This window comes from Melospiza melodia, chromosome 12 (genome assembly GCF_035770615.1).
Source record: "Melospiza melodia melodia isolate bMelMel2 chromosome 12, bMelMel2.pri, whole genome shotgun sequence".
Lineage (NCBI taxonomy): Eukaryota > Metazoa > Chordata > Aves > Passeriformes > Passerellidae > Melospiza > Melospiza melodia.
Window position 1 is genome coordinate 10,198,170 of NC_086205.1, and position 18,345 is coordinate 10,216,514.

At 44.4% G+C, this 18,345-nt stretch overlaps 1 protein-coding gene across 3 annotated transcripts in view; it reads left to right on the forward strand.

Annotated features, from left to right (window-relative positions):
- Positions 1–924: 924 nt before the first annotated feature.
- Positions 925–18,345, forward strand: part of PXYLP1 (2-phosphoxylose phosphatase 1) — a 45,550-nt gene continuing 28,129 nt past the window's right edge. The window contains exons 1-2 of one of the 3 annotated variants that reach the window (XM_063166789.1): positions 925–951; positions 15,971–16,102. In XM_063166789.1, the coding sequence (XP_063022859.1) occupies positions 16,024–16,102 (79 nt within the window). In that variant the 5' untranslated portion in view covers positions 925–951; positions 15,971–16,023. Of the gene's footprint in view, positions 952–1,425; positions 1,487–3,965; positions 4,115–15,970; positions 16,103–18,345 lie in introns of those variants that run through there. The other 2 variants (XM_063166788.1, XM_063166787.1) reach the window with 2 other exon arrangements.

The following is an 18,345-nucleotide window of genomic DNA, read 5'->3' on the forward strand; positions in this document are numbered from 1 at the left end:
GCCACAGAGATAAGTGTGTCTGTGATCTGGCAGAGCAGTGACAGCACAGCTGGAAGCTGGCAGGAGCATCCAGGGCTGCAAGTGGAACCATGGGAGTGTGAGAACCACAGCCATTGTTCAAGGTGTCTCCTTACTGCAACTAAACACGCTGGTGCCACATTTTTAGTGACAGTGCATAGAAAATAGCTCTACGAAAAGGCAGTGTGCTTTTCATACAGAGGAGTCTTTATTCGAATAAAGGGAAAGAGTCCACTTTCTCTCTCGAGGTTTTCGAGGGCGCAGCCTCCCTTTTATCCTGAACTCCCAGCTGAATGTGTCCCTCTTCCTTTCCCCATCGGCTGAGCTGCTAGGAAGGTTCAGCCTTCCCAAACCACGTACCCCATATTCCCACCTTGAACCTGGCATTTTACCTTTGTGCAGACCCTTGTCTGTTCCAGAAGTCAAGATGTCTTGGCCGGGTAAGGAACCCGCTTTTTGAAGCTGGCAGAGACATTAAGACCCATTTCAAAGACATTAACACCCATACCTTCACCCATCGAATTGTTTGTAAAGACATTAGCACACATCTTTCCTATCACTTTTGATCACCTAGCATTCACATAGGCTCTGCATCCACATGCCAGAGCAGGTGTGTAAAGGGAATCAGGGCATTCCCCAAATCTGCAGAATTGATTGTAGGGTCTGGTTTAGGGATACATGAAAAATTGGTGTATTTGAAAGGTTGCAGGATTGAACAAGCACTCCTGCTAGTGGGGTAGAATTGGCTCCTGTGAGGGGACAGGCGGGTTAACTGGGAACTGCTTTGTTTGGAGCAAATCCTGGTGACTACTGTGCAAATTATAGAATGAATTCACTTTTATCAGCTGCACAGGAGAGCTGTTTGTTATATCTTTGTACTGAAATTTGTGGCATTTCTTCCAAAGGGCCGTGACAGCTTCCAGCCGTACTCCGGTGAGTCAGAAATCAGAACGCGCCAGCGGAGTCAGCGGCAGTACCCACCGCGCCCAGCTGCATCTCCGGGAACCGGCAGCCATCCTCTGCAACGCTGCCAGCTGAAAGCAGCGGGAAGTTGAAAACCGGGGCTGGGGCGTGGGGAGCTCGGGCTGGGTGCCCGCTGTTGGCCCCGGAGCCTCTCGCTGCTCTCCGCCGCCGTGGCTGTGAAAGAAGGCGGCTTCAGAGGGCTGACCCTTGCCGGCTCCTCGGCGGGCGGGCCGCGTATGCGGCGGGGGGCAGCGGGCGGCCCGTCCCATGTCGGCTGTGGGACCGGCCCGTCCCGTCCCGTCCCGTCGCGGCCGCGCCGCGCGGAGCTGCCCGGGCGGTGGCGGGGCGGCGGCGGCCGGCAGGGGGCGCGGGCGGGCGGCGTGGCCGGGGGGGCGGTGCCAGGGTGGGCCGGGCGCTCGGCGGGCGCGGAGCCGCGGCCGTGGCGTGGCGGCTCCGGCGGCTCCAGCTGCGGGCCCGGGAGGAGGCGCCGAGCGCGGCCAGGCAGGTGAGGGGCGGCTGCGGGCGGGGCTGGGCCCCTCGGGCAGGTGGGACAGCGCCTGGGGCGCGCCGCCGGGGAGCGCTGTGCCTGCTGCCCCGGGACGCCGCTGCCGTGTCCGCGATGCTCCGCTGTCCCGGTAGGGGCTCGGCGGAGCGGGCGGGCGGTCGCTGCCGACGCCCGGGAACAGCGGGGGTGCGGCCCGTGCCCGGCTCCGGGAGGGGCGGCGGGAGCGCTGCGGGCGCGGGGCCTCGGCCGGGCCGGCCTGGCGGGTGAGGGCTCGGCCGGCGGGGCCTCGGGGCCGGTCAGCCCGACAGCCCTGCCCCGGACGGGAGCGCGGCCGGACCCGGGCTGGGCGAGACCCGCGGGCAGCGAGCCGTGTGCGAGCCGGTGCCGGTGTGTGTGAGCTGCTGTGTGCGAGCCGGTGCCGGTGTGTGTGCGAGCCGGTGCCGGTGTGTGTGAGCGGTGCAGGGCAGGGGCTGGCAGGGCTCGTTCCCCTGCGAGTCCCCGCGTGTGCCCGCCTCGGCTGGCAGCGAGCGGCAGCGGGGCCGGAGCAGCTCTGCCCCGGGTTCCGGCTCTGCTCCGGGTCCCGGGACTGCTCCGGGTACCGAGGCTTCTCCGGGTCCCTGCGCTTCTCCGGGTCCCTGCACTTTTCCGGGTCCCGGGACTGCTCCGGGTTCCGGCCCTTGCCATCCATTGTTGGCGGATACGCTGTGGCCGGAGTGGAGTAACTTCGTGCATCCACCTGTTTCCTGATGCCTCTTGTCTGTAGCGTGTCCCACAGCATCCTTTGCATCGCATGTACTTAACCTAGATACTTCTCGGACCTTGAACAGACTTCTTACTGTATTTCTGTGCTGCAGGTTCCCCAATAATAACCCTGAGCATTTTGACAAGCGTGGGCTTCTCATGGGAAGTGTGCTCTGAGGTGGACATTGTCTTGGCCTTCGTGCAGAGCATGGCCCTTAAAAAAACACAAAACTCTGTGAAAGTGTGTTTTAAAAAGCCGGGAAGTAAGGAGTAAACAATACATTTGTACACACTGTAACCTGAATTTCTGGACTGATCACTTTGCATAAAGTCTTTGAAATTACAGGGTAGGAAAAGCGTGTGTAATGACTTTAAAAGCCTTTTATTTTGTCTGGCATCATAGTCTCAGATGAGTGTCTGAGTACAGACCTTAAATTTTCTCTTCTACAAATTTCACAACGATATTTTTATGTGATGAAAAAGTCAGTACTGAATAAGTGGCTCTATCTTTGACTAACTGCAAAGGCTGTCACATATAATAAGTTATTGTGCCAGTATTACAATAGTAATGGGATATTAAACCAGCACACTTTGGCAGTAAGTAGCTGTAATACTCATGCCCTGTTTTGACGTCTCTAGAAGGAGGATTAGCTCAGACAGAACTTGTAGTGGGAGGGTGTGAGTGAGATGAAAAGCAAAAGCTGCTTAATTTTAATCTTCTCAAAAAGGTAACTACAAGTAGTGCACATGGCTAAAACACATATGCTCCTCTCTAATGGCTTTTAATTGTAGTATCTTGATTGTGTTATGTAAACTCAGTAGTGCTGAAATACTACTTTTTATAAAATTGAGTCTGTGCTGAATAAGCTCCCTGTTCTGGGGCAAAGGAAGCATTGAGGGACAGAGGTGTCATAGGAAGGTCTGAGAACAGATCTGTAAAATGGCTTTGGTGTAACTGAGGCTGTGTCTGTGCCTGTGTAGAGGTGTGCCTCGGGTAAGGCTGCAGGCTTTGACTTGTTAAAAACTTGTCTAACTTGTAAAAAACTTTAACTCGTTTAAATAGTTGAATTTTCATAATTGGGTGCTTTATTTTCTCTAACAGCTTACTTTTGTTTCTATTCTTTTTTTTTTTGGTCTAGTTTTAGAGGTGGGCATCTTGGAGTGAAGAAACACAAAAAGCAATGCTTCATGGTGTGCAAAATCACTGTCCCCATGCAGCGTGCTTCCTCCAGTGGTTTTACAAGGGGGTGTGTATTTTTACACACTTACCATAACCTCCTTAGACAAACAAAACCTAAAGTGTCCTTTGAGGTTTCTTATGTATGTCTTTTTTTATTTTCACAATCTTATAGGAGACCTTTGAAGCTCGACTTTTGGATGCTTTTTCTGATAAAGCTGCAAATATTAAAAAGAAAAGATTCTTTTACATATAAAGGCTTTGTATCTTAAGTGTGTCTGCATGTTATTGCCCAAAGAATGAATGGTGGATTCATGTGGTTCTAAGTGTGGCTTTTATCTGGATTTATGGTCAGTTCTAGTTGCATATTCTCCTCATCTCCCCACAATTTTATCTTTTGGCCAACAATAACATGTTGGCAATTAATTGGGTGGAAAACCACTGTGAGATATGTGTTGCTCACAAGCATACATCACACGAGCATAGGAATTAAATGTTAATCCACCTACTAACATATGCTTTATGATTTAGATTTTTGGTTTATGATGGATGCCACAGAGGAGCTGGTGGTACTTTAATTGTTCAAGAGGGTGGAGTCTTCAAGCCTGCCTCTACCAAAGGGATGAAGGTGCTCTCTCAAGGAGCTTGGGAATGTGCACAGAATACTCAGCTACTGCTTTGGCTGTTTGGAGAATCATTTGGTGAAGGAGGTATGAGCAGACTAAAGATGGAGTTTGTTATAGGGAATGCACGAAAGTTTTGGGAGTTACTGGTAGATAGTTGCCAATAATATGCAGGGAAAGGTGTTGTGGCACTGGGGCAGCACACACACAAATGCTGCCAGATGGCAGCCTCAAGGGTGAGAAAAGAGCTGCTTAAAGAGAACCTCAGTAGTCCAAATGTTGGACAGAAATGTAGTTTGGGTCAAAACTGTCCCAGCAGTGCATCACATTCAGGAAGCGTTTGGATATAGCCTTTAATCTTGATTCCCTGGGAGAGGGAGGCAGTGAGTGAGCATTGGTTCACATTCAGGAGGGTGTATTTAAAAAACTCTTGCTTGGGTGGTAAATTATATACAAAAAAGAAAACTTAAATTTTGGAGCAAAAAGGGAAGAAATGTCAAATTCTTGGGAGGAGACTTAAATGTAGATTTCAAGCAAGATTTTTACTTGCATGGGTTTGAGTGTCATGGTAATTTTAATGGACTTGTATTAAAATGTTGCGTTACTGATAAGATATTGTGCTTCAAAATGCATGTTTTCTTATTTTCTTTTACATGCTTTTGAAAATGTTTTCTGTGACAGGGAATGGAAATGTAGGCCAGTGTATGGCATAAGTTACACAGAAACAGAATTGGAAACAGTTGGTCATAAAGCTGTGCAAAGGCTGATGATGGCTGAAGGTTTCTGTAGCAGTTTTCCAGGATAATACTGGGAATGCTGTACAGACTGTGACATGCTTCGTCTTCTGTTAAAATCAGGCTGCACTTTGGTGAATCCCTGAAGCAAGCATTTTGCTTTGCACACTATTTAGGGCAGAAGAACTTGGGAAATTTTATTGTCTAAAATTTGTAGGGAAGCATACATGAGTCTTGACTTAAGTCAATGTAGGAGCACATGGCTTGTTTTGTTCCATTAGGTTTAGGTTAGAATTCAAAATTTATGTTCTTGTTTGTCTTGAAAATATTAGATGTTCTCTGATTACAGCTGGGTGAGGCATTTTCTTGTTCAGTGAAGAAATACAAGAGTGGGAAGGTGTACTGTGACAAATGGCATTTACAATTCTTTTTGAAAAAACAGATAATGCCTGAATCATCAATGTAATGGTTCATCCTGAGCAGCAAGAAAGAGCTTTTTTTTTTTTTTTTTGCATTGTGCAAGCTGATAATAGAAACATTTGCCAGGAGGTCTACAAAGGTAGATGGTAAGTGTGTGATTAGGCTCTAAGTGGTTCTGATGACAGGCAGAGGATTCAGAGCAAGATTGACAGGCTATTTCATATTGATTAGAGAAGTAAACTGGGTTTTGAAAAGCTAGACAGCTGGCATATTTCTTAACTGATGTTTGGAAGCTGGAATAATTAGGCTTATTTGTTTGTGCCACATGGTGAGCACTTTCAGAATGGCTGTCTGGAAATGCTCATCAGGGGCTGTTTTTCAGCTGATCCATTCATAGCTTCTACAGACACCCAAAACTTCAGCATGAACCAAGAATGAAGTCAGTTTCCCCTGAAATTGTCACATTGTTGGTTTCCCTTGTGAAAATAAAGGCACAGACAGCCCAGCTGTGTGTCAGGGTGTGCACTGATCAATGTCCCCGTTCCCCGGGGGTGGAGGGTGCTGTGCCTTGTGATGCTGGCAGTGCTGATGGGCACCCTGCAGACACACAGCTGGTACCCTCAGTGCTTCATCACTGTTAAAGGGACAGACTGATTCTTGCACTTTGCCCTGCATTTCCCATGCTTTATTCTCTGTGGTTGTGGTGTTGGTTTGTTGATGGCTCCCGAGTCTGAACACAGCCTTGTCTTTCTCTGAAGACCTTTGGGTACCTTCATGAGGAGCTTCTGTGGGCTGATAAAATGTACAACAGCTAAGCAAATAAAGCAACAGAATTGTAGCCAAAGGGCCTTTCCAAGGAAATGCTGGGACATGATGTTTAATGCCAGCGCTGTTTACCTAAACCTATTTTTATTTTTCCTTTTGAAGCAATAACTCCTGTCTGCACCTGTGTGTTCAGCTGTCTCTCTCTGTGAGATGATGTGTTCTTGGTGGTTAGCTTGTGCTGCTGCCATGAGGATCCAGGGAAGAGCCAGGCATGCCCTTTTGCCAGCAGCATGGCACTTTTCCCAGTTTGCTGCCTGTGTTATTCCCCATTCAGCTCTCAAGCAGCCAGGCGAGCTGGCAGCTGTGCAGAGTGCTGTGGGGAGGAAAGGGCAGCAGAAAATGCTGACTGTGTGCTAATGCATCTGTGTAATCACCATTCTGGGGTTAGATTGCAGGAAGATGACAAAACTGCTGGAGAAAGTATGTTTAATCTTTTTTTTTTCCCTCTCCAGTATGAGTTGCAGTGGGTAATAGCAGAATGTGTGGAGAAGCACAAGTTTTCCATTTGGAACACAAGTGTGTATCTGCCCTGTAATTTTGAATCCTTGAGATTTTGTGGAAGTGGTTGAATATGGAAGTCTTGGGTGACCAGGATAGAACAGATCTCATGCAGGGCTAGAGGCAGAAGAAAAATCTTTTGGGTTGAGGGTCAAAATATAACTTGAACACAAGGACAGGATAGAGTAGAAATGTGATGGGTAAAAATCAATGTCATCCCTTCCATCCCTCTTGCAACACTTACCAGGTTGTTGCACTGCCATTTTCCACATCTATAATTAAGCTAATTTAGTAAAATGGTGTTTTACTGCCTGGAAAGCTCTCGGTGGTGGCCAAATCAGCAGATGTAAAATGGTGAATTTTAGGGTGAGAGTGGTGAGTGGTGCATTTGCCCCTGACAGCTGGGGGGGATTGGTTGGGGCACTGGGTTCAGATTCTGGCAGTTCTCCAGAGGGTGAGTGAAGGACCAGGTGAAGATGGGACACAAGGCAGGATGGAGAGTGGGCTGAGGAGGGAAAGTGTCCCCAAATCCATTCAGTTTGGATACTGTGAGCAAATCAACCTGTGTGGGCCCCTGAGGACTGTGGGTGTGTAACTTCCACCAGCAGCATGCGTCTGTGTGAGCTAGGGTATAAACTGACCCTGTATAAGGTCATTTGGAATTAAAAGTAGTACAGATTTGGGAACTCAGATCACATTCTGAAATCAAATCTAACCTGAGTGGAAGAGCTGACAAGCAGTGAAAAATACTGTCCTTAAAGGTAACATCATCTTGAACATTACATGGGATAAATTTGACTCAGTATGGGAAAATAAGCATTTTTCTGTGTTTGTGAGCTCTCTTCACTGATCTGTTTATTCAACTAGTCTTCCTTTGTTGATCACAACTAGCTTTGAGTGCATCCCTGCAATGTTTACTTTCAAAGTTAGTGCCAGAAGAAGTTATTTGCCTCAGGACACAGCCCCTGACACTGGGGCAGAGGGAGGCTCAGGAAACATGCTCAGGAAACATGCACAGGGGTGTTATAGCAGGAGATGGAGTTGTTCAAACAATTAAAATGGTAAAAAGTAAAACCTTACCTTAAAAACAAACCCCAAAAATCATTTAATGACTTAAGCATGTTAACTGCTTTGCCTTTGTGTGCTTTTTTTTGAGCTGTGATGTTATCTAATCAGCCACTGGCTGATCTGGGGGTGATTAGGATCTATGCTTATAGTTATGAGCATATGGTATATGGTTTTAAAATGGTAAGTTTAAAATAATTACATTCTGGTGCTGTTTTTTAAGAATTATTTAATTATCTCTATGTTCTAGAATGGTTTTGCTGCCAGTTAATATTCAATTCTGGCCTGGAGCCATCAAAATCCTAAGGTTTCCTTCAAGTTTCATAATAATGTTAAAATAGAGTTGCTCAGTTTCCTTTAAGGAAGTGAAATAACTTCCTTTGCTTTTGTTTTTACTTTCTCTGCAGTTCAGAGGCTTGTATGACCTAGTATTACATAGGAAAGGGAGTAGGAATATGGAGACATTCCTGAAGTGAGTTGGGCTTCTGACAGATTTTCCTGAGTATTAAAATTTGGTTCAAGCAGAGCCTCCAAAGTGCTGTGCTGGACTGATGGGTTGGTATTGACTTCAGCTTTTTTAATACCTACACAGTACTGTAGGACATTGATCTTATTTCCAAACAAAAGGAGATAAGCAAAGCCAGATCAAAACACTTACTGAGAAGTTTGTCTGAACTGGGGAATCTCTTGAGCTAAGGGTTTATGTGGGCCAAAAGAAACCAAAGTTAAGGACACCTACTCCTGGAAGTATTCAATGAGCTCCATTTGCTGTTCAAGTGAGTAAACCGTGTGAAATCTATAAAGTCATAGCTGGAAAACCAAAGGCCAAAGCACATTTCAACAATTCATAAAAGGAATATGAAAATAAGAGAAGAGGTTTTAAGCTAGCAAAGGAACTGCAGTGGTCTCTTCAATAGTTAAGATTTGGGTATGCCATGAAGTCTGACTTTTAAACAGGGGAATGGCTTGTGATCCATTGTTGTTTGAACTCTGTTGAAGGCTTTGTAATTTGACATATTTTATTATAGTTTGGATTTTATTGGTAGACTGGAACACACCAGAGAAGCTTCTCTGTGGTCGGAGGGGAGCAGTTCATGCTGTGTCTTGTTCTGTCCAGAATGCAGCTTCAGATTCAAACCCACATCCATCTTCAGGGATTGTGCTGCACTCGGAGCCCTTAGAGCAGCATTGGCTGTGCCAAGCAGACATCTCTGGGGAGGAGTTCAGAGGTTCCTGTGGGTGCTGTGTGCAGCTTTCTGGGTGTTTTCCATGCTGGGGAGCAGAGCTCAGGCATGGAGGTTCCCATGGAGGCTCTGAGCCCTCAGAGTGAAGTGATGCACAGCATCAGTGACCAAAAGGGAGAGCATGTGTGAGCTGGCAAGTGTGAATTTTGCTGCTGACCACTGTTTTGTCCTCTGGTCTAAACAGATGTCTAAATCTGTGAGAAAGCAGAACATAAAGAGCTGTGCACACTGCTTGGAATAAACATGCCATAATTGTTTCTATGTGCAGCTCTGCCTTTTCCCTTTGTTTACTGTCACAGCTAATTTAGACTTTTGTTAGGTTCCTCCAGGCAGGGGCATGTCATCCCTGTGTCCTGGCTGATGGGAACACTGGATATTCTGTATAAACAGCCCAGTGAAGCTGGTAGGAGCAAAAATGCCTTTGCTGTCAGGGTGCTGCCAGAGCCTGGGCACAAAGGCAGCAAGCTGGCTCCAAGCTGGGTCTCTAAAGGAAAAGTGTTCTGGAGAACAGGAGACTGAATTTATAGTGGGTTTATTTATTTATTTTTAATGAAAGGAGGTACAAGATGTGGAAATAGTATTTGAATTGCAACTGTTGAGAACTTCTCTCACATATACTGATAATTCTAGGAATAGCAGACAGCATGGAGAAGGAAAAAAGTGTTCTAGGGCAATTACTTCATCCCCAAAGAATCAGATATTTATAGTACCTTGTATTTTGAAACTATGGTTTTCATCTCTAAATTAATTCATATATTTACTTATATTTTTCTTATTAATAGTTCTAGGAACCACTGATTATGTAGAAGCTGCAGTGCTGATCTTGTTTAGTGACTTCATGCCAGAAATTATTGTGCTTGGTCTAGAAACACACCCTTGTGTTGGTATTCAAGTGTTTATAAAGGGTATTTGCAACTCACAATTATGGTATTTCTTGCAAAAGTACTTGTTTGAGTTTTCAGAAGCGTTTGGTTTTAGAAGTTTCTTTGCAAGACGATTAGTGGTCAGAGTACAGGGAGGTAAGATGACACACCTAAATGGTTTGCTATGCAAGGGTGAAAAAACCAATTAAAATCCAACACTTTATTTGCATGCTTTTTTAACAGTTCTCATGCTTTTTTGTTTTTTTTTTTTTTACTCACTTGTGTTTGTTCAAGATAACGTGGGCATCATTTCATCAGAAAATTGATGAATTGAAATTCCAGAAACGGAGAGATTTCTGGCTGCAGAATAAGTCAACTTCCAATGCTGTGAAACTCATAAAGAATAGTTGCAGTGTTCTAAGGTTACACCGCATTAACTATAACATTAATGCACAAAAATTGAACATAGATGTCTCTGTGTGACTATTTATTGGCCAGTTTCAGGAGATTGATAGACTGGTGGGTTCTAAGTTCAGTAAAACAAATACATTCTAAAGGATTTAGTCTGGCAAAACCAAATGCAAACCCAAACTGTGCAAACACTTGTTCTGCTCTGGCATCTGAGAGAAGGCAGCTCCTGGTGGTGACTGAGTAGGACAGAAATGAGAAGAAGGAAAGCCCTCTGAGGGATGGAAACTGAAGGTGGCTTTTCCAGCATTTCCAGTGTAGAACTTTACGAGAGTCCTGCTCAAACTTGAAAGCTGCTTAGGAGGAAGAGGTGTTTAAAGTGTTCACCAGTTTGTCTGCTTGTGCCCCTTGATGTTTAAAAGCTCAGATTTTGGAGTCAAGGAAACCCTGTATTTTGAGAGCAGTGGATTATCTTTGAGGTGTGTCAGCGTTCAGCCTGGCTTGGAGTCCCTTCATCACTTCGGTGTGCTCAGCACTCATCAGGCTTACTGAATTCAGGGGCAAATCTGCTGCACAGGGAAGGTGAGTGCTGTACAGAGGGGCAGAATTGTCCAAGTCAGATCTCTGATCCCTTGCCTTGTGTGAAGTGGGAGCTCATGCTGCTCCCTTGAAAGGCTGGGCAGTACTGCTGGGCCATGCAATAGCTCTGCACTGTGCAGGGCCGGCTGTGCCACTGTGGGGATCTCGGAAATGCCTAGGTAAGGAGGAAACTTGCAAAGACAAGAAAAATTTGGATGTGGATGTTGTCATGTGCTAAAATATATTAAACTTCAGTATCTTAGCTGTTTTTCTTTTTAAATCAGATACTTGTTGGTAAAATGTTAAGTAATTAAAAAATGAAGTTATCTTATAAGTAACCATTAGTTTTTACATATTAACATGTAGCCATGCTCTATTGGACAGGCACTGCTTCTTGCTGTTTCTGTGCTTTACTTGTGGAGTGGTACAAATTGCCTTTTTTATCAGGGCTTACTTTATCTTCACTTAGGTATTGGGGTTTTTTGTATGTGTGGTTTTTTTGTTTTTGTTTTGTGAGGCTGCTGACCTGTTTGTACTTCCAGTTGAGTTTTGTGTGTCCTGTGGTTACTGACTTCCAGTTTAACTCATGGGGTCGGAGGGCTAACACGAATAACACTACTGAGCAGGGTTTATTTTATATTTTCAATGATGAGCCAGTTTTACTCTTTTTAGAAATGCATTTATTTGCACCAAGTGTTGTGACCTATTTTGCTTAAATGCTTTTTTGTTAAAAAAAGAGTGTTTCTTGTTTTTTTTCCAGTGGGGAAATGGAGAATTGTGCTGAACAGTATCCCAGATGCTGTGTTACTTTGTGATGCCATGCAAAATGCACCCTCAGTGTTGCAGGGATCATATGTTCAATTTAAATTGCTGCTGCTACAGTGACTGCAGGGGTTTTGTAAGGGTTTCCTCACTGTGACAATTACAAGCATCAGTAACCAAGCAGGTCATGCTGACCAGGGAATTGGTTCTGCTGCATGTTTCCATTTCTCTCTGTTCTGGTTCTTGCCATGGATCTTTATAGCTCTGGTCCATTTGGTCATGACCAGAAAATCCCAGCCACTGCTTTGCATTCCTGCAGGAAAAAAATGCAAATCACTTGCAAAGTGCCAAAGAAAGGGTTTGGCTTGTGCCATTTGCTGACACAACTATTTTCTGTAGTTGCTAATTCAAGAGTATGAGCTCACTGTCTGAAGTTGTCTGGGGGCTGGACTTGGGAGTAGATGAAAGATGTGCCTGGTAGGCTGCTGCCCAGTGGCTGGGGAGTGGTTGGTGCAGCATCACGAGTTAAAGTGAAAGTCAAGGCAGAGCTTTTCATTATAACTGTATCAGGAACTGTCACCTTTATTTCAGATGCCTTCAAAACAGGCTTTGTCACAAAGTAAGCCTTCAGATGCAAATGAAAGGCAAAGGATACATCACAAAGAAATGATAGTTAAAATCTCTTACGCAGTGTAGAGGTATCAGACTAATGGGTGGGTCCCTCTGTTATTCCGTGACCTTTTCTAAAACTACCTGTGAATGTTACTCCAAATCAACTTTATATTGTCTGTGGGCTTTTTGTTCTCCCTCCTACACTCTATAAGCTTGCTCCAAAATACACTTTGTTCTGTCTTTGGCACACAGTTATGTACAGACTGAGCACTGCCTTCCTTTTGGGGCAAAGTCTCCATTTGTCTTTGCTGCTTTTTCATTGTGACCACTTCTGCTCTCTTACGTTTCAGTAGACAAAGTCATTTTGATGCAGCATGTCAGATAAATACAGTAATTTTATTGAGGCAGACTTTGAGGAGTACTATTGATTATTTATGGAGACATGCTGTTTTAATCAAGTAAACTCATTTAAGCTGTCATGGTGAGTCAGTATAATTCTGTGCTTGTGCTTCATGCCGGAGAGTAGGTTTGTATTATAGATGATGCTGGTGATTTAGAGGATGTAACAGCATCAGTCAGTTTGCACAGGAGTTTGGCAGTGCTGGTTTACTGTCTCATATAATCTCACAAGCGGTTTGAAAGCAATGATGTAAAGTTATTTTCAGGGCCTGACTTTACCAAAAGAAGTGTGGCCAGTCAGGAAATGCCTTGTCTCTGGTGTGCTGAGTTGCTGGTGCTGCCAGGGGAGGCTCTGTGTGATGCCCTGGCAGGCAGTGCCCCTCCAGTGCTGAGCACAGTGTAGGTTAGTGCTGCCAGCTGCTCTGCCCTGCCTGGGCTGCAGGCTGCCCGCCTCTCTCCCAGCATTTCTGGTAGTTACTGATTTTTCCTGACTCCCTGGGCTGGCCTTCAACCATAAGGCTGTTTTTACCTTGCTGTGAGCATGCAATAACACCTTCCACCAGCACTTGTGTGAGATTAGGTAAATACTGAGGGTGCTCTGAGTGCTGTGAGTCATTCTGGCATGTTTTGATGAGTTGAGATTTTGGATTGTGTTTAAAAGGAAAGGTTCCATTCTGTGGATAGGTATGTAGGTAGGTATGCTGCAAAAGGTGACTGAGAAGGAGCCTTTTACTTACCTACATTTCAGTGTAGGATGCTTTATTAATGACTATCCTTATGATTTTCTAAACCATTTAAGTGTGTCACATTTAATATTAGTGTGACTGAAATGTTTGGAGTTGTTAAAGTCATCTCTATCAAGTACTGCATTCATAGAAACAGAACTGTGGAATTGTGTAGGTTGGAAAAGCCAGCAGTGCCAAAGCCACCAGCAAACCCTGTCCCTGAGCACCACATCCACAGGTCTGTTAAATCCCTCCAGGGATGGTGCCTCCACCACTGCCCTGGGCAGCCGGGGAAGAAATTTTCCCTAATATCCAATTTAAACCTCTCTGTCTCAGAGATGAGCACCAATCACTGCAGTTTGGGCAGAAGCTGCTGCTCCTGGCACTGAGTGCCACCTCACCGTGGTGCTCAGTGCCCTCCAAAAGCAGTGGGTGCTTCCCTGGCTCTGAACCACGTTCCTGCAGCCAGCCAGGTGCTGCTGTGGGATTGCCCGTGCTGTGGATGGAGCCATCCCTTCATGGTGTGGAGATGTTGGGGCTGGGCAGGACCTGCACCACTCTGTCTGGGTAAACAGATGAGGATCAGCAGTGCCTGAATGTCAGCTTAGCAGGGAGGGGATGCTCTGCCCTGCTCCTGCTCTCTGATGGTCTGTCCTGCACACCCAGCTGTGTTCTGCTCTGTGGTTTGTGTTGGTTTCATCTGCGTGTAAGAATAGTTTTGTGTTGGTTTGCTTTTATTTCTTCCCTCTCCAGGCTTAATTTTATCATTTTTAGCTTAGCAATGCTCCCTTCAGTGAGTGCCCACAATGGTTATTGTGCTCCCCGTGTGGCAGCCTGGAGGAGCAGAGGCTCCAGGATTGTCTCACATCCCTTCACCTGCTTCCCTGCAGCTTCTTGCCGAGGAGGAGCTGATGGCAAATTGTGTTGACAGGCTTTTAATTAACAGCTTCTCAGCAGGAGCTGTTCCTATGCCTCATAAGTCACAACAGAGCAACTTTTAATTTGTTAGCAAGCCAAAGTGTATTCAAAAGAAAAATCTTTCCACTTTGTAATTTCTTGAATGATGTCTTTCACACTCCATGTTTTAAAGCTTCTGATCTTGCAATTAAGGCTTAAAGCTCATTAAGCTTAATCAGGAAGACATTTTGCTAGTATGCAGTGTGTAAGATCTCCTATTTTTCAGTCTTTAATTTTTCTTTTTTGTGGCAGCTTTATTTTGTGCAACAACAGTATTAATCTGTGTAGACTGTGCACAAGACCTCTTGTTCCTGAGAGCTTTTTAAAAGATTTTACCTTCTCCTTCCTGCTAAGTCTATTTTTTGCTTTTTCCTGTGGTTCCTTCTGTTGTCCCATCTGTTTGGTTGAACTGCTTTATTCTCTCCTGGTGTTTGGCATACACTAATCCTTTTACCTTCTATCTTTCACAGCTTTGTTGAATTGCAGTGTGTAGTTCAATTTTGCTTCTGCCTGCCCTTCACTAGGATGTTCCAGGATGAGCTATGATTTTTTTGAAATTGAGAACTGTTAAAAATTGTTCCTTCCAACTTTCCCTCTCCTTCTCTTTTTACTTTATTTTTATTACTGCTTGCACATTCCATTTGTGGTGCTGTTAGCCTTTGGGGAAAATACTGTAATGACTCTGGTTTCTTGCTTCTCAGAATCTCCAGATCTTTCCATTTTTCCACAGTTTCCAAAAGCTGTAAAGGTAGTTGTCCAAGTAAAATGAGTTGGAAAGACCTCAGTCCTGCAAAATGTGTGTGTATAATGGATTTCACTTACTGCAATCACACAACTCTTTTCAATACCAGCCCCAGTGGATGAAATAAGTTCAGTGATTCCTGAGACCTTTTTAAATATCAGTAAGAAAATTAATTGGAGGGGAAGGGAATGGTATAGAAAAATAATCAGAATTTTGAGGTTGTGCTTTTATCAACACTCAGAGATTAAAATCTAAGATGGTTCATTTTTGGAGTCCAGAAGAGTTTTGATAAGCAAATATGCATTAATTACATGTATATGTAAGACTTGTCATTCTCAAAAGCAGGAGAGATAAAGAGAGGCCTCTTTCTGTGAGGAAATAAGTTCTGGGCCAAAAAGAAATGGTGGAGGGGAAAAAAAGTTACTTTCTGTCAACAGGTTTGAATGTTCAGTCATAAACAGAACTCAGTTCAAAGGATCTGGCAATCTCAGAAGATTTCTTTCAAGACTAACCAATTTCCTGCAGCACACTGTCAGTGCTAGGAGGAGGCATCTCTTGCACATAAGAGCAGCTGTTTTTTTAAAAAAGAAAAAAAAAAGGCATGTAAGGGGGGAGAGCAACCCCTCTCATCCTTATTTAGAGCAGTTTTCCACAGGAGAGTGTATATCTGTGAAAACAGGGCACTTGAGCAAATGCTGTACTCTTCAGAATGTCATTTTGCAAGGAAAAGTGTGTTTGGATGTTTTCAAGAGAGGGCTTGTTTTTTTTTGTATTTTTATTTTTGCAATGAGTAACAACTGCTGTGGCTTTATTAAATTTTTGTTTACTGTGTAGTGGGACTGAGAGCTTTAATACTCTTTATTATCTTAAGAATTGTGAATGTGAGTATTAAGCTTGTGTTAGCAGGAACTGGCTTAATTTTATGGAAAATAGAAATATTTTTTATTTACCTGAAAGTTTTGTTGTGGAAATACAGTTAATCCTATTTATGGGGTGAAGGCAGCTTCTCCATTCTGTTGTTGCCAATTTAAATTACCTTGTGTGCTTGCCTTTATAGGATAACTGGTTCTTCCACATCTGAAATATAATTTGCCTCTATTTTGTTTGCAGGAACCAGAGATATCTGAAGATGAAACCATGAGGAGTGAGCAGAGTGAATAATAATGCTTTTCCGAAACCGCTTTCTGTTCTTGCTGGCCTTGGCAGCCCTGTTAGCCTTTCTGAGCCTCAGTCTGCAGTTCTGTAAGTGTCCTCATGTTTGTTTTCCACATATGGTGCTCTATAGGTGTGTTTAAAAATCGACATGATTACATGTTGTTTAAGCATTCTTTCTTTATTGAAATACTTGGAGTTTATTTTGTGGGTTTTTTTTGTTTGTTTGTAAGAATTTTTGTTTGCTTGTTTTCCAGAAAAGTAAGAAACAGTTTTGTGTGCAGGAATCTATACAATCTAGAGAGTTCAAATCAGGCTACTGTATTAAAAAAAAAAATAAATCTGCGTTTTGTAGTGCAGTTGAGTAATTGAGTGTGATTGAATCCTTCCATGAAAGTAGGCAAACGACATTGGAGTGAAAACTGCTGCAATTCCTATTTTACATTGCATCAGACCAGATGGGATTTAGGAAACTGCTGTGAGAGGTTTGAGTGCTGGAACTTCTCCTGATTTGTACCCTCCCTTCAGGGAACTTCAGGCAGTTGGATTGGTTCAGCAGAAGTGGGTGGTTTGTTCAGGAGCAGATAAATTGTGTTGTGCTTCAGAGGGGCAGTGCAGGTGACAGATGGGCACCGTGCCCTGTCCCTGATTGTCACCTGCTGCAGCAGAGAGAACATTTACAGCTAAAGCCATGTTTTGTGTTAAAGTGGTCTGTACCAATTAATGCACAGCAATGCAGTGAGTTCAAGTAAAAGTCCAGTCCATAGGATAGGATAACATTCTTTGTTGTTCTTGCCATCTTTCACTGTGTTTTACTGAGCACAGTCCTTCTGGGCTGTGCTTTTTTCTGCCCAGTAAAAAAGGCCCCAAACCCAAAAGGTTACATTAGAATCAGAATGTGTCTTTTGAACATGACAGAAAACTTTAAAAAAGGGAGGGAGGGACGATGAAAGAAACTTTGTGGTTTTCTGTTGTTATTTTAGTGTGCTTAAACTCATCTCCACGTCATAAAGGGACCTGTGGCTCTGAATTGCTTTTTCAGGCTCCTCTGGGCACCAGCCAGGGGTCTGATTGCAGCTGGTTTTGCCCTTTAGGCTCCCTATAGCTCTGCCCTTGATGCTCTAGGGTTGGTTCGGAATTGTGCACAGGGGGAAGGTCCTGGAGGAGCTGCAGCTGAAACATGAAACTGAATTGTTAACTAAATGAGTTTTATTTAGAGATGAGGAGGTAGGCATTTAGGAGAGTGAATCACATTTCATCTAAAGATAAAATTATTTTCTGCATAATTAGAACATAAAATTTCTGCTAGAGATAAGGATGTTTGAGAAGTGCTTTAAAAAGCATGTAAGCTGCTGGAGGCAGCCAAGGTGGAGCTCAGTGCCAATACCAACACTGATACAGAGACCTTTACTCCAAGAGAGCTGCAGTACAGTCTGCTGGGAGCCAAGACATCCAGGTAGCCTGATACTTTAACTTCTGCCAGCTTCAGGATGTAGAGCAATTGGTCCAAACTTGGAGCAAAGTCCATCTCCACAGCAAAACCAAAACCCTCTTGGATCAGCTTGTGCTTCCAGGTGAGCTGTGCCAGCTGGGCACCCTGTAGCTTCAGGTGAGTTACAGTGCTAGCACTTGTTGTTGTTTTATCAGGAACTTTGTCACAGCCTCATCAGTGCCTGTTTCTGTCAGGAAACACTGATTTTTCACATCCTCAGAATAACTGTTTGGGATTGGTGAGTCTGGCTGGTCTCAGCTTTCTTCAACACCTAAATTAGCATGAATCCCTCCTTCTCCATCCAGCACTTACAGCTTCTTTGCAAATAGGGTAAAATTTGAGCTGTTTTACCCCTACTTAGGCAGAGCATTCTGCTACAGGCTCCTCATGACAAGGCAGGCACTGAGATCTGGAGCAATTCCCCAGTGGAGCTGGTGCAGGGTCTGGAGCACAAGTCTGATGAGCAGTGGCTGAGGGAGCTGGGAGTGTTTTGCCTGGAGAACAGGGGGCTCAGGGGGTTATATCACTCTCTACAGCTACCCAAAAGGAGATTGTACAAGGTGGGGATCAGTTTCTTCTCCCAGGACAAGAGGAAATAGTCTCAAGTTGTGCCAGGGGAGGTTTATATTGAGTATTAGGAAAAATGTCTTCACCAAAAGGGTGGTTTGGCATTGAACAGCCTGCTCAGGCCAGTGGTGGAACCACCATCCCTGGAGGGATCTCAAAGACATGTAGATGTGGCACTTGGGGTCATGGTTTGGTGGTGCTGGGTCAGTGGTTGGTGTTGATCTTAGAGGTCTTTTCCAGCCTAAATGATTGATGATATGGTTTATGTTCATGG